Here is a 12962-nt window from a genome sequence, read left to right on the forward strand (position 1 = left end):
ACTCCTACTCGGAGGTCACAAAAGTTTTTAAGAACTTTTCAAGGTTTGTAAAGTATCTAGTGGAAAATTTTTAAGGACTTCCTGAACTCCTTTCCTCAGGTACGAAAAATTTGTGTGTGCAATTCTCACATTTAAAAACCTATGTCTAATAAAACTGATTGTCTTTAACTTAAATTTCCCTATATTTGTAATGTTTTGTATCTGGAGCAAGTTTCTCTTATAAAGGCTAAAGAAGCTATTGTTTGCAGTCTAAAATAGTGACCAACTCGAGGAATTTTTTATCTATCTAAAATTTTTGCTTCAGAAATATTTATGACAGTGCTTCTCAACCTTCTTCATTTTGCGGCACACTTAAGAAAATTCTAGATCAATGGGGCACACCGAACTTAATTTCGCAATGGTAACATAGAAATCTTTTTATCATTCACTGATAAAATGACGTGGAGGTAGGGGGGACTTTTTTCATATGAATAAAACAATTACAGGGGTCTGTCCAGGATTTTTCACAGGGTCCGTTTTTTGTGAAAAATCAAATAATTTTGTGAAAAATGAATTAATTTTGTGAAAAATCAAAAAATTTTGCAAAAAAAAAAATTTTTTTGTTCAAACGAAATTTTAGAATTTAGAGATGGCACAAACTGCATCAATTAAACTTAACGTTGAGTGTTTTCTTCTTCTACTTCGAGAAAATCATTCTGGATTTTTTTTCTGATATTTGGCAGGGGGGGGGGGCATCGCTCTTTCAAGTATCAATATTTATATACCATTTTGCATTATGTTAAATTATACTAGATATATTTCTGTAAACTACTTAAAATAATTGTATAACAAAAATATAAATAAATAAAATAAAATTCAGAATAGGGTTCAGCATTGAACTTTTTGACCCAAGACACTCTTAAAAAGCACAGAATTTCGTTTAAAACTTATAAATTCCGTGATTTTAACAAAAATAAAAAGATATTTCAATTGTTTACCTCTTAACAAAGCGTAATAATCATTAAAAATTCGAAAAATCGGATTCCCATAGCGGATGCAAAGAGATCGCAAATCTCAAAGTGAAGGCATCAAAAGTATAAAAACGGCTTGTAAAAGAAATATTTTTGATAAAATTATTTTAAAATTGCATTTTAGAGTCCTATGATAAACATATCATTAATATCTGTGGACACAGTTGACCCAAAAAATAAAATAAAATCAACCATCTATTTAGCATTTTAATTTTTGACTCATAACAGAAAATGGAATTTTGCTTTAAAAACTTGAAATGAGAATTCTAACAGAAATAAAGAGACTTTTCACTTATTTGAATCCTAATAAAGCAAAGTTAGCTTGAAAAAAGAACAAAATATGATTCTCATATCGGATGTTAAAAGATTGCATTTTTCAAAATGTAGACATCTAAAGAAAAAAAAACTGTAATCAAAAGAGTTTATTTAAAGTTAATCATCCTTTTCAGCATCGAAAAATCAAAACCCATATAATTTTCTCACAAAATAACAATTAAACATCGCACTGCACCGTAAAAACGCAAATATTGACAAGCTGGCAAAATGATGAGAATATTTTCTAATCAAGTCATTATAAAGGTTCAACGCCAGACGCTAAGTGGTGATAATTTTGAAGTTGGTAACACTATCTGAAGCAATCATATTTTTTCCTCACCCTTACTATCCCTTTGCAGTTCTAAGTTCATTTCGCAGATATATATTATTATTGTTTATTAAATCATGAGCGGGAGAAAAATGCTTACCAATGCCTTTTCAGAAAAGTTTACAAAAACACCGCTGCTAATTAGCTGTGATAAAACAAACAACCATTATATTTATTTGGCAGTAGCAATTATTTATCGCTTGCAGGAGCATCCCAAGAGTGCCGATTTTTTTTTTTTTTTTTTCAAAATTAGCCGATTTTGTATAAGCTGATCCCTCTAATTTTACTTAAAAAAAGGTTCCAAAAATTATCGGTTTATACACAGAAATATGCGTTATTTTGCTTTCAGATTTGCTCTTTCAATAAACAATTTGACAGATCCGATCTTGTTTATCAGAATTTTGTGAAGGGTCCGTTTGGTTTAATCGGGATTTTGTGAAAGGTCCGTTTTGTTTGATCGGGATTTTGTGAAAGGTCCGTTTTGGTTGATCGGATTTTTGTGAAGGGTCCGTTAACGGACCCAAATATCCTCTGGCCAGACCCCTGAATTATAACTAACTTAGTGCATTTAAATTTATTCAAAAAGTAGAAATATGTCAAATGTATTGAGGTTGATAATAAACAACAAAACTACCCTTATCAGGCTTAACAGAAAATTATGCTTCATATATTTCAAAGCATTTCTGTCAAACATGTCATTAAAGTGCACACTGCAGTTAAACGATTTATCAAATAATGTTCCAAGAAAGAAGCAAGCAAGAAATTAAAACCTAGCACCTAACTTCCGTTTGACACTAATGAGATACACGAGTCTGCCTTGAGGAGCAAAGACGTTTGATGTTCAGCTCTATGCTGGAAAGAGCTACCGAAGTTCTTGATCCAGGCTCTTTAGAGATGATCTCTTGCTGTTTTTTATAAGTGTGAGGGCTGAGAAGCTGAGTTCGCAAAGATATGTAGTTGAAAATGATAGCAGCACATCAATAGCAACACAAGAGATAGTGGGATACTCATTTTTAACCAGCAACCAAAATTAGTCCAGAGGCACTTCGCTCAACTTAAGTTTAAGAATATTGTCACTCTTGAGGTCCATAAATTCTTCTCGCGCCTTCAAAGAAAAGTCTTTAATGCATTCGAGATGAAGAGAATGGATCGCGAATCCAGTCTTACTGTTCTATGTCAGTATTCTTGAAATAGTGCTTGTCCTGAAGTATGATTAAATGCCCTGCCACTACATTAAGCAGCTTTTCTTCCATACTATTTCCTTCACATACCATGTTGAAGGTCTGTTTGAACATGTCCAATGAGTTACCATCTACTCCTCCTCTCCACAGCTGAATTTTTGATTTGAACCCATTTAGCTTGTCCATACATGTAACCCAAATTCTTTCCTTGTCCTTGTTTTCCGATTCAATTCATTAAGGTGTATAAAAATGTCAGCCATGTAAGCTAGTTTTGCCAGCCAATATTTGCTTTGCAACAAACTGGCGTACTGCATTTCGTTTTTTAAAATCAAAAACTGTCGTACCTCGTCCCTCAATTCAAAAATTCTTGTTGGTACCTTACCATATGAAAGCCAGCAAATCTCTGTATGAAGAATTTGGGAGTAGTGATCTGCCCATAGTTCTTCACAAAGTATCCGGAGAAAAGGCGAGAATTGAGTGGCTCAATTTTATGAAATTCACAATTTTCACGACTTAAGCCAAAGCTAAGTCTAGCTAGTTTGCTAAGTCTCAGAACCGAGCCTTGAGAAACTAGGATAAAATGAAATGGTTTGGGGTCAAAATGTCGCCACCGAAATGTCGCGGGACAAAATGTCGCCGTTCCAAAATGTCGCCGGGCCAAAATGTCGCCTGTCCAAAATGTCGCCGGCCCAAAATGTCGGCGGTCCAAAATGTCGGCGGTCAAAATGTCGTCGGTCCAAAATGTCGCCGGGCCAAAATATTGCTGATCCAAAATGTCGCCGGGCTAAAACGTCGCCTGTCCAAAATGTCGTCAGGCCAAAATGTCGCCTGTCCAAAATGTCGTAGATCCAAAATTCGTTTATTCAGTTGGTAAGAAAAATTTAAATGTACAAAATGATGTTTAACACCAAATTTGCAGAAAAAATGGTTACTGCCTTTAATGAATGTCTTCGTTAAAAATGGGACTGGACTAACTGAGTTTCATGATAAATTCTAAAAAGATTATTCCGTTTTGATTCGCAACTCTCGGCTGTTTTTCAGCAAACAAATAGAATACAAGCGTTACGTTATCTTATTTCTTGTGACTCGCTATCTACCAACTGTAAAACCTTCTGACGGCGTTCAGTTCTGATGTTCGCTAAATTATTTTAAACTTTTCTTCAAGAATAGTGTGCGTTTGTATGTGACCGATTTTTTTGGGGCCATTCTACGTCAAAACCTGTAGTAAGAATTTGAACGATACCCTCAAGTACCCATATATGATTTAGGGCTGCGTGGCTTTTTGCGTCAATTCGTTCAAGATAGTTCAGTAACTGAACGTTTTCATCGATATGCGTGACTGTCATTGCTCAAAAAATGATGAATGGAATCAAATAAAATGTTAGGAAGCAGCAGGGGGACAGATTTTGGGCTCAATAACACCAGAGGGTGGAGCAATCGAATGTTTTTTCCTTTCTTTTTTATTATCTGTGATTGATATATCTCAAAAAGTAATACAGTAGACCCTCGTTTTCAGTAGGTTTATTTTACGTGGTTTCGATTATACGCGGTTGAAGATTTGACACCTTTATTTTATTTACGCGGATGAGTTTCGGTTTTACGCAGATGCGGCAATGCAAACAGGTAACATTTTCCTCTCTTTCAAAACCCAAGCTCCTAAAGATTGCAGATTACACGTAACTAACTGCATTTTGGCGTGCTAATAATCGAACTTGGGTCCTTGGAGACATTTTATGCGATTGGTTCCAGAGCTTTTTCCATCAGAAGTAAAGTGATTAAACTCACACAGTTCAGAACTCACTGGAAGAAGAGCTTTTAGGAGTGACAAAGGAGGTCAAAACCAACGCGGATACCGACTCCGGTGACACACAACCAAAAACGCTCACATTGAAAATTTTCGAACCATCCGTAGACAATAGGAATGATCTTTCTGATTTGTTAGTGAAAGAAGATTCTATCATGGAAATGACGCAAGTGATCATGGATGAGTTAATGCTAAGCAAAGAATTGGAGGAAAAATTCTTAATGACTACCAAAAAACTATCATAGTCAGCTCTTCTTCATAAACAGAACACGAAATTAGTTTGTTTTCTTTATGCATATTGTGCATAAAAATTGATATAAGTACACATTAAACTTATTACACAATTAGTCATCACTAGAATGAAGTATTTTTCCTAATTCCTATTTTGACACTAATATTAGGTCTCAAATTACGCAGCATTTCCGTGGAACATAACCCCCGCGTAAAACGAGGGTCTACTGTACAAGGGTTAAGACAAAATTTGGTCTACAGGTATATATTAAAGGGCGAGTTGCTCATTTATTTTTGGCTTCAGTCATCCCAAAAGAATGGATCACAGAATAATTTTTATCGTTTTATGTGACTGCTATATCTCAAGAAGTAATGCGAGGATTCATACAAAAATGTAGTATACAAGTGAAATTAAACGAAAACAAGCCTTATTTTCGTTCTAAGTTGAGTTTCGTAATCGTTTACGTGAGTCAGTGTAATTAAATAAACAATGAAAAATATACTGAATTTATATATGAGAGGTTGAGCATGATATCAATAAAATTTAAATTAGGCGTGTATTCCTCTCATTTTTGTAGCACTTTAAATAGCGTGAGTGTTAAATAAAAACTGAGTTTGCATTCTTATATAATTTGCGTAGTAAAAATTCACTAATTAAAACAGCAAATTTTTCTGAGAGAGAAAAACTTATTTGTTTATTATTATTATTATCAATATTCTTTTCTTTCTGAATTACCAAGCTATATTGAGCTGGAACTATTACTTTTTGAAACCCATTTTAAAAATAAGTCTAGGTCAAAATTGATCTGAATAATCACATTGATATTCAGTAAATTACCGCCCATTAGCCATCTTGCCATCAATTTTCGAGTTGAACCGAACCATTGCTTCGGTCACTCGGCTGGTCTGCTAATTCTATATTAGCTACCAGTTTGTTTGGCACTCTTGGCTTCCTTAAGAGGTTTTCCATCTCCAGCTCAGTCAGTTTCCTATGCCGGGCTGATGAGTGCTGATAAGCACGAAACTGCAGTCCTCGGCTGGAATTGTCTGAGCTGGCTGTGTATTTCAATCTCATTGATATCAGTTATTTCACCCTACATTATGAAATTTTTTCTTTTCTATTTAAAATTGGAAAATGTGATTAGCTGACAAGCGCTACTTCGCATGCATGAAAGTATCCTCTTGAAAACCTTCAATAAAATAGCTGTTCTGAAATTGTCCCTTGATGTTCTATCGAATATATAAATTTCATGAATGTTGAGAATTGAAAATATTTGTCATCGCGTAGAGTCGTTTTTCAAAAATCTGAGTGAAAGACACCTGTTTTAGCAGTTACGGGTTTCATTGATTTCAAAAGATTTGACGGTGAACATTTCGACGTAATTTCAGAATTTTACTCATAAGAGATGGGAGTTCCCACGGCAGTTTTGATCTTACTTTAACCAACGTATATCTCACTGAAAACGTAGGTTTTTTTTTTTTTTACAGTTCTTAGGGTAATGTTGATAAATCTATGAGAAAATTAAATTTCATTAAGATACTTTTCTACTTTATTTCCACCCTGGCCCGTGATTTCGAATTTTTCCAGTGAAAGGGGAGAGGGATTATAACGGGCGTATGTATAACCAATGTAAATTTCATAGGATTGCTATAAAAACCACTCCCACTTGTATATAAAAAAAAATTCAAAGTCGAGGGCCATTCCGCCTGATCCCCTAAATGACTGACCTGTCGCTACCGTAATAATATGCTAGAGTGAAGGAGTTATTTGTTTTTACTTCATTACGCCAAAAAATACAAACCGCCTATTCTCTCGCCATATTCAAATTGCGCCTCACTATTCTTTCATTCACGTTTAGAACAGTTTAGTTTTACTTCCATACCAATTTTTTGTCTGAATCCTTGCGTTACATCCTGATCCTTTATGTTACATCTTGAGTATTATTATTAATCAGATTAAACGAGAAAGAGAATTCCGTTGCAGCAGCCTTTCACATGTTTACGTTTGTTATAGTATACAGAAAAACGTATGTTTTTCTGAAAACTATTAATTTTCTGGAATTAATCTGATGTTTACGAATTAAGACAGGAGAAAATGTTTGGCATTTTTGAAGGAACTTACTTTGAAAGGCAATTAATATTCTTTCGCAACTTTTATGCTGGAAAGCATCGACGTACATTTAAATTTTTCGTACACTAGCGAATTTTAGGCCGTCGACATTTTGGACTGGCGACATTTTGGGCCGGCGACATTTTGGACCGGCGACATTTTGGGACGGCGACATTTTGGGACGGCGACATTGTGGACCCGCGACATTTTGGACCGGCGACATTTTGGGCCGGCGACATTTTGGCCCGCCGACATTTTGGACTGGCAACATTTTGGGCCGGCGACATTGTGGGCCAGCGACATTGTAGACCGGTGACATTTTGGGCCGCGACATTTTATCCCGCGACATTTTGGGCGTATACCAATGAAATTAGTATCAGAACTGGAAAAGAGGAAAACAAAAGTTAAGAAAACAAATTCTGGGCGGGAAGGCACGATCCCTGCCTGGGAGAGTTGGCAATATACTCCCGTTTGCGAAAGATTTGTAAAAAATTCTGTATAGTTAGTTGGTTTCGTGAAAATTAGAATCCATTTTCAAAATTTGAAAGTAATAGGATCACGAGAAGTTTAAAAGAGGTGGGGCAGCAAATCCTCCCCTCTCCCCTTCTTGGGTATGTATTATTGCACATGATCCACAGGGTGAGTTGAGAAGTTATGGAACGATACAAACGCTATTTGGTCATATCTTTAAAATAAAATACATCAATGCTCTTTCTTTTTCTACCTACAAAAATACTGCGCCACACCGGTTTCCTTATCGCGGCACACCGGTTGCGAAGCCCTGACTTATGACTAACAGATTGAAACATCAGGTTCCTTTTTTTTACTTGGCTGATACTATAGCATTAAAACAAACATAAAGCTTTTTAGCAATTTCTTTTTAATAAAGTAATTTTTGTCACTGGGTCTCTCTACATGGTAAACCTAAGGCATTATGCCACTGTTAGAAATAAACAGTCGTTAGTCATATTTTGGAACTAAAAATTTTAGTTTGACGCCTACATTTAACAGATGTAAGTAACAAATGCACGACAATAGGATTTGAAAGGATCATGAAATTTTAGAAGGTTAGGTATTTTAAGCAACTGTTCAAAATTTTGATACAGTTAAGGAAAAATCAAGCAAGATATGAAATGCAAAAGTGAAAATAAAACAAGAGGTTGAGATAGCTTTTTAAAAAAAAAAACTACTTTTTTCCTTTACGAAAGTAGCAAGTAGCAGTGGAGGTAGTCTTCACTGCAATTAAAATTTGAAATTGAGTCCTTGATGAACAGAAAAAAAAGGAGATAGTCCCATTTTAAAATTCATAGCCATGTAACTGTTTATTTCAAAATATGTGTTTAATCGAAATGAATGTTTTTTTCCTTATTACTGAAAATAAAGACTTACTTTAGCAAACTGTTTCAACTTCACACTGGGATCATGACTAGTAGTGATTACAATTTTTGGATCCTCCACTCCTGCCCAGCGATATTCATTATCTTCATGAGTTGTGACATCTGAGCATGAGGAAAAAAAATAAATAAATAAAATAAGTAGAACAATGACAGAAGATAAGAATCAAGTGCAATGTATTGATGAATTGGTTATGGCAACCTCATTGATAGAGACAACCAGAACACCAAGAAAATTTGGAATCCTGAATCTCACAAAGCTTTTAATGTTGAAAACATAGCAATATACAGTAAACTCCTGATCATCCATGGAATAGGTTGGCACGGTAACAGCTGGATAAGTGAAAAACGCGGATAATCCGAACAATAGGTTAAAAAAAACAATACTAGAGTATACAATAGCTAAAAAATATGAATAACACTAACAAATACATTAAAATTATAGCTAAAAACATTGCTACATAGCATCTAATAACATTGAATATGAAAAATATATGTTAAAAGCTAAAAAGGAACATTATAATCAGAAGTTTTTAAAAACATTTAATGACCATTAAGAAAAAAAATTGAAAAGACCAGCGGATAATCGAGAGTTTACTGTATTTGAAAATTTTGCCTTGATTTACTTTTAAAATCAAAACCATTAGGATGTATTGTTGGTTCGTATAAAACAAGATTTAAACATCCCTTAGTTACTCTTCAGAAAATTTGTTGCGTGAAGACCGATTTTCTTTCAGCTGAAAAAGCAAATAAGTTAACTTGGGGTTTATGAGACCCATTACATACAAGGCATCATTTTGCACTTATAAAGTGAAGAGAACAAAAACTAGAAGCTAGAGGGTGGCAAAGCCGCCGAGAGGGGGCAGCAGCGCCAAAATCCCCAGGCCCTAGCCCGAGAGGGGGCCCGGGTGCCTCCTCAAAGAGAAAAATTTTTTTTCAGAGTATATGCTGCTAACTGACCTTCTATTTGGTATTGGAAGAGCAAAAACATCTCTGATTTAACATTTTAACCCATTATTCAACATATGCATATTCACAACATCAAGTGCTTGTGAACCAGTTCCTAATGGGGCTGTCTTGCACAGGGGGGAATTGGGAAGGAAAACGACCAGTAGTGGGAACACCATGACAAACAGCGCACGCTTTCCTCCTTTTCCCTGGGCCCGGAACACGGTTGGGTGACATCAAGGTAGGGGTTCCTAAACATTGGGTCCTGACCCCCAAACATTTCTTATGGGGTCGTGACATTATCCCTACATTTAAAAATATGTCAAAGCATAGTTTAAAAATTAAAATACATGGGGGAAAATAACATTTTAGAGTAGTATCAATACTTGGGCGTGGTGTTGAATCCAAGGAAAAGCTATTATATTACAGCATGACCAGAGTACCTGATCCCACAACATCCTCTAAGAAAATCTTTTATTTTGGTTTAGGGACATCCATCCCTACAAATTTCCTCGAAAGAGTGCCAAATTCACCTCCCTCTAACATCATATAAAATCGTCTAAGATTCCGTTTTTGGAACTTCAATTTCGAATAATTTCTGTGAAAGATTCTCTAACCCCAGATCCCAGCTCTTATTCTGAAAGATGTCTTGTAATTGCATTTTTAGGACTTAATTTTGGGACTGCTCCCCCCCCAGAAAGAGTCCTAAATCCCATCCCATCTCCTAACTTCATCAAAAATTGCCGAAAAATGGGTTTTAAGTATTTCAAAATCAGAAAACAATTTCAGAAGTGTGCTTATTGTCCTCTTCACATAATTAAAGATTATATAAAACTTCGTTTTTAGGATTTAAATTTCAAAAGAAATTCTAGGGAAGGTTCTCGAACTTTTCTCCTTCTCATCAAAGATAATTTACTATTCTGTTTTTGGAACATAAATTTCCAAAAAATTCCTTGAGAATACTTCCAATCCTTTCTGCCTCCACATAATAAAAACTCGTCTAAGATTTCATTTTTGAATTTTCAATCCTGAAAAACTTACGGCGGAGGGCCTTTGAATCCAAACCTTTCCCCTAATGTTTACAAAGAAGGCTTATAACTATGTTTTTTGGACCTATAATTAAAATTTTGTACAGGGAAAGGTTGCTCGAACCTCTGCTGTTTCCAAAACTTTAACAAAGATGGTTTGCAACTTAGCATTTTTAGGATATTCATTTCTCTTTTTTAAAAACTAGAGAGCATCCCTGATCCTCCTCCTCTCTCCCCCCCTTCCCCTCTGGTTAAAAATCTTCAAACACTTCACTTTTAGGACTTCAATTTCGAAAAATTTCAAAAGCAGATTCTACGAGTTTTAACCCTTCATTAAGTCCCTGAACCTCTCCTCCTCCGAACATTACCAGTGTTTGTGTAAACTGCAATTTTAGAACTATAGTTTCAAACATTTTCCGGGGGAGGAGGACCTTATGACAGTAGGTTTATATGGTTATTTCTCTTTCCCCGCTTAACGCAATTCTCTAAATTTGATTGTACGATACTAGTAATGACAGTCTCCCCCTTCCCTCGTAACAAAAATGTAGACCCTTTCTCTCTCTTGTCATTTATATATGAAAATAAATTGATTAACTTGTGTCGATGTGTTTGATTAACATTTATAGTGGTTAACCTTTCTTATTTAACCAGCTTTTTTTATACTTTTTACGAAGAAAACTGCCAAATACGATTCTGGTCCTCCACTGCACACTGACTCAAGGTATGCTGCCTAAGATTACTATGAAGCAGATGTTGCGGTGTTGAAGGCACATTAAGAGGGGAGGGCAATCAACAAGATTTTTTTTAGTGGTTGGAGGGGGGGGGGGGCCGCAAGTCACTATTTTGCCCCGAGGCCCGGGTTGAGCTCTCAGCGGCCCTGGAGGGCGGAGGACTGTCTTGTTGACTCCTGATAAGAAGTGAAATGGATCGTGGTAGGTGTGGTGTAAAGGTCAAGATTCACAGTCGCCACTCTCCATGTGGAGACCTAGTTTGAAAAAGCGGAAACCTAAAAAAACGTCCTCAGTCGCCATTCCCCCCCCCTCCTCCTATTGTTCCTAGTAAAAAAATCTTGGGATGAACAGGAATTATGCACAAATTCAAGAGGGTGGAGGAAAATAAATCACTTTGGAAGCATACACCGAAGGATAAACACATCAAGGGAGATCGTTTTTAACCAGAACGGCAATACAGTTATGTGTGAAACATACACGCCATATTTGGTCACTCACAAAATGGAAGTAAGCAAAGTACTTAAGTTTGCAAAAACAAAGCAGAATTTAATGTTTATTCAAATGAAAACTAATGAAAATAACACAAAATGTGCTGTAAAGCATTTTATTTATTTATATATTTGTTTTTTTATTATTTAAAAGTTTTGTTGATAAATGAAAAATTTTATATTTAAAGTTTCATCTTATCCTTATTGCATTGGAGGCTAATGTGCTAAAAGCTGTAACAGTTCAATTAAATTGATGTTTAATGAGGATTTTACATTTTATAATTATTTTTATACTACAAATTCAAAATGCTAAATCTTAATTTTTAGTGCAGTTGCCATATTTGGTCACTACTAAGATGGAAGTAGACAAGATTCTTTAAGTGCCTAAGTTTCTAAAAATAGAATTGGATGTCTATTGCAACACAATGCGAAACTATTGAACATTAAGCAAAATGTGCCATTTTTTTTTCCTGGATAATTAGTTATTTTCTTGAAAAATGAAATTTTTTTTCTTTCAAATTTGATCTTCAGAATATTATTTATCCATATTGCTTTGACGCTAATGAGCTAGAAACTGATTCTTTCATCTAAATTGTTTTTTGAGGGGGTTTTAATTATTAAAATTACTTTCATATGTTAAATTTTTCGCGTAGTCGCCACGTTTGGTCATTCGCAAGATGGAAGCAGACCAGATTATTTAACTGTCTATGTTTTCAAAAACAGAATTGGGTGCCTATCTCAGTGCAAACTACTGAAAATAACATAAAAAGGGCCAAAAATTATGTTTTTTCTTTTTTTTTAAATTAGTTATTTTTTGGAAAAGTGAAATTTTATCAGCAAAATTGTATTTTTTGTAAATTTCATCTGAAATGCAGTTTTCTGCCGACTTTTCATTGATTTATTCTGGCCGGATCTATAAACTTTGGGTCCCTTGCAACAAAATCTCAAGGGCCCCTCCCCAGAGGCCGGCAGTATCTAGTTGTAACGTTAATAAGCATAGTGTGGGTTTGTTTAATTTTGTCTTCAATTTCTTGAGCTGTTGGCCCCCTTAAGGATGTGGTCACTGCCGCATTGCAGGGTCTGCGGGTATGCAGATCCACGGCTGGATTTATTTATCTATTTAGTTTGGAAAAAAAATGCATGTTTATAGCTTTTAAAATGTAATTCTATAAAGTTCTATTTATTTGTTTTTCATGAAAGTAGTAAAAACTCCTCTCTCATTTTGTACTTCAACACTCGGCGACAGTGTTTTTTGGGTCTAGTGGCCACTGGTCACTTAGAAATTTTCTGAATCTTAACCTTTAGTGTGGTGCTGAATATTGTACAGTACAGGTGTCCTCCATATAACACAGTTAATTCTCACCGAGTAGTATCAAAACCGAGTCATACGAAAA

The 12962-nt window shown here is 35.3% G+C and overlaps 1 protein-coding gene across 2 annotated transcripts in view; it reads right to left on the reverse strand.

Annotated features, from left to right (window-relative positions):
* The window catches only part of LOC129225900 (U3 small nucleolar ribonucleoprotein protein IMP4-like), a 60207-nt gene that overhangs the window by 17321 nt on the left and 29924 nt on the right, over window positions 1-12962 (reverse strand). For both annotated transcript variants that reach the window (XM_054860433.1, XM_054860432.1), the window contains exon 4: window positions 8369-8478. In XM_054860433.1, coding sequence (XP_054716408.1) covers window positions 8369-8478 — 110 coding nt within the window. The remainder of the gene's footprint in view (window positions 1-8368; window positions 8479-12962) is intronic.

Source organism: Uloborus diversus, chromosome 7 (assembly GCF_026930045.1).
Source record: "Uloborus diversus isolate 005 chromosome 7, Udiv.v.3.1, whole genome shotgun sequence".
Taxonomy (NCBI): domain Eukaryota; kingdom Metazoa; phylum Arthropoda; class Arachnida; order Araneae; family Uloboridae; genus Uloborus; species Uloborus diversus.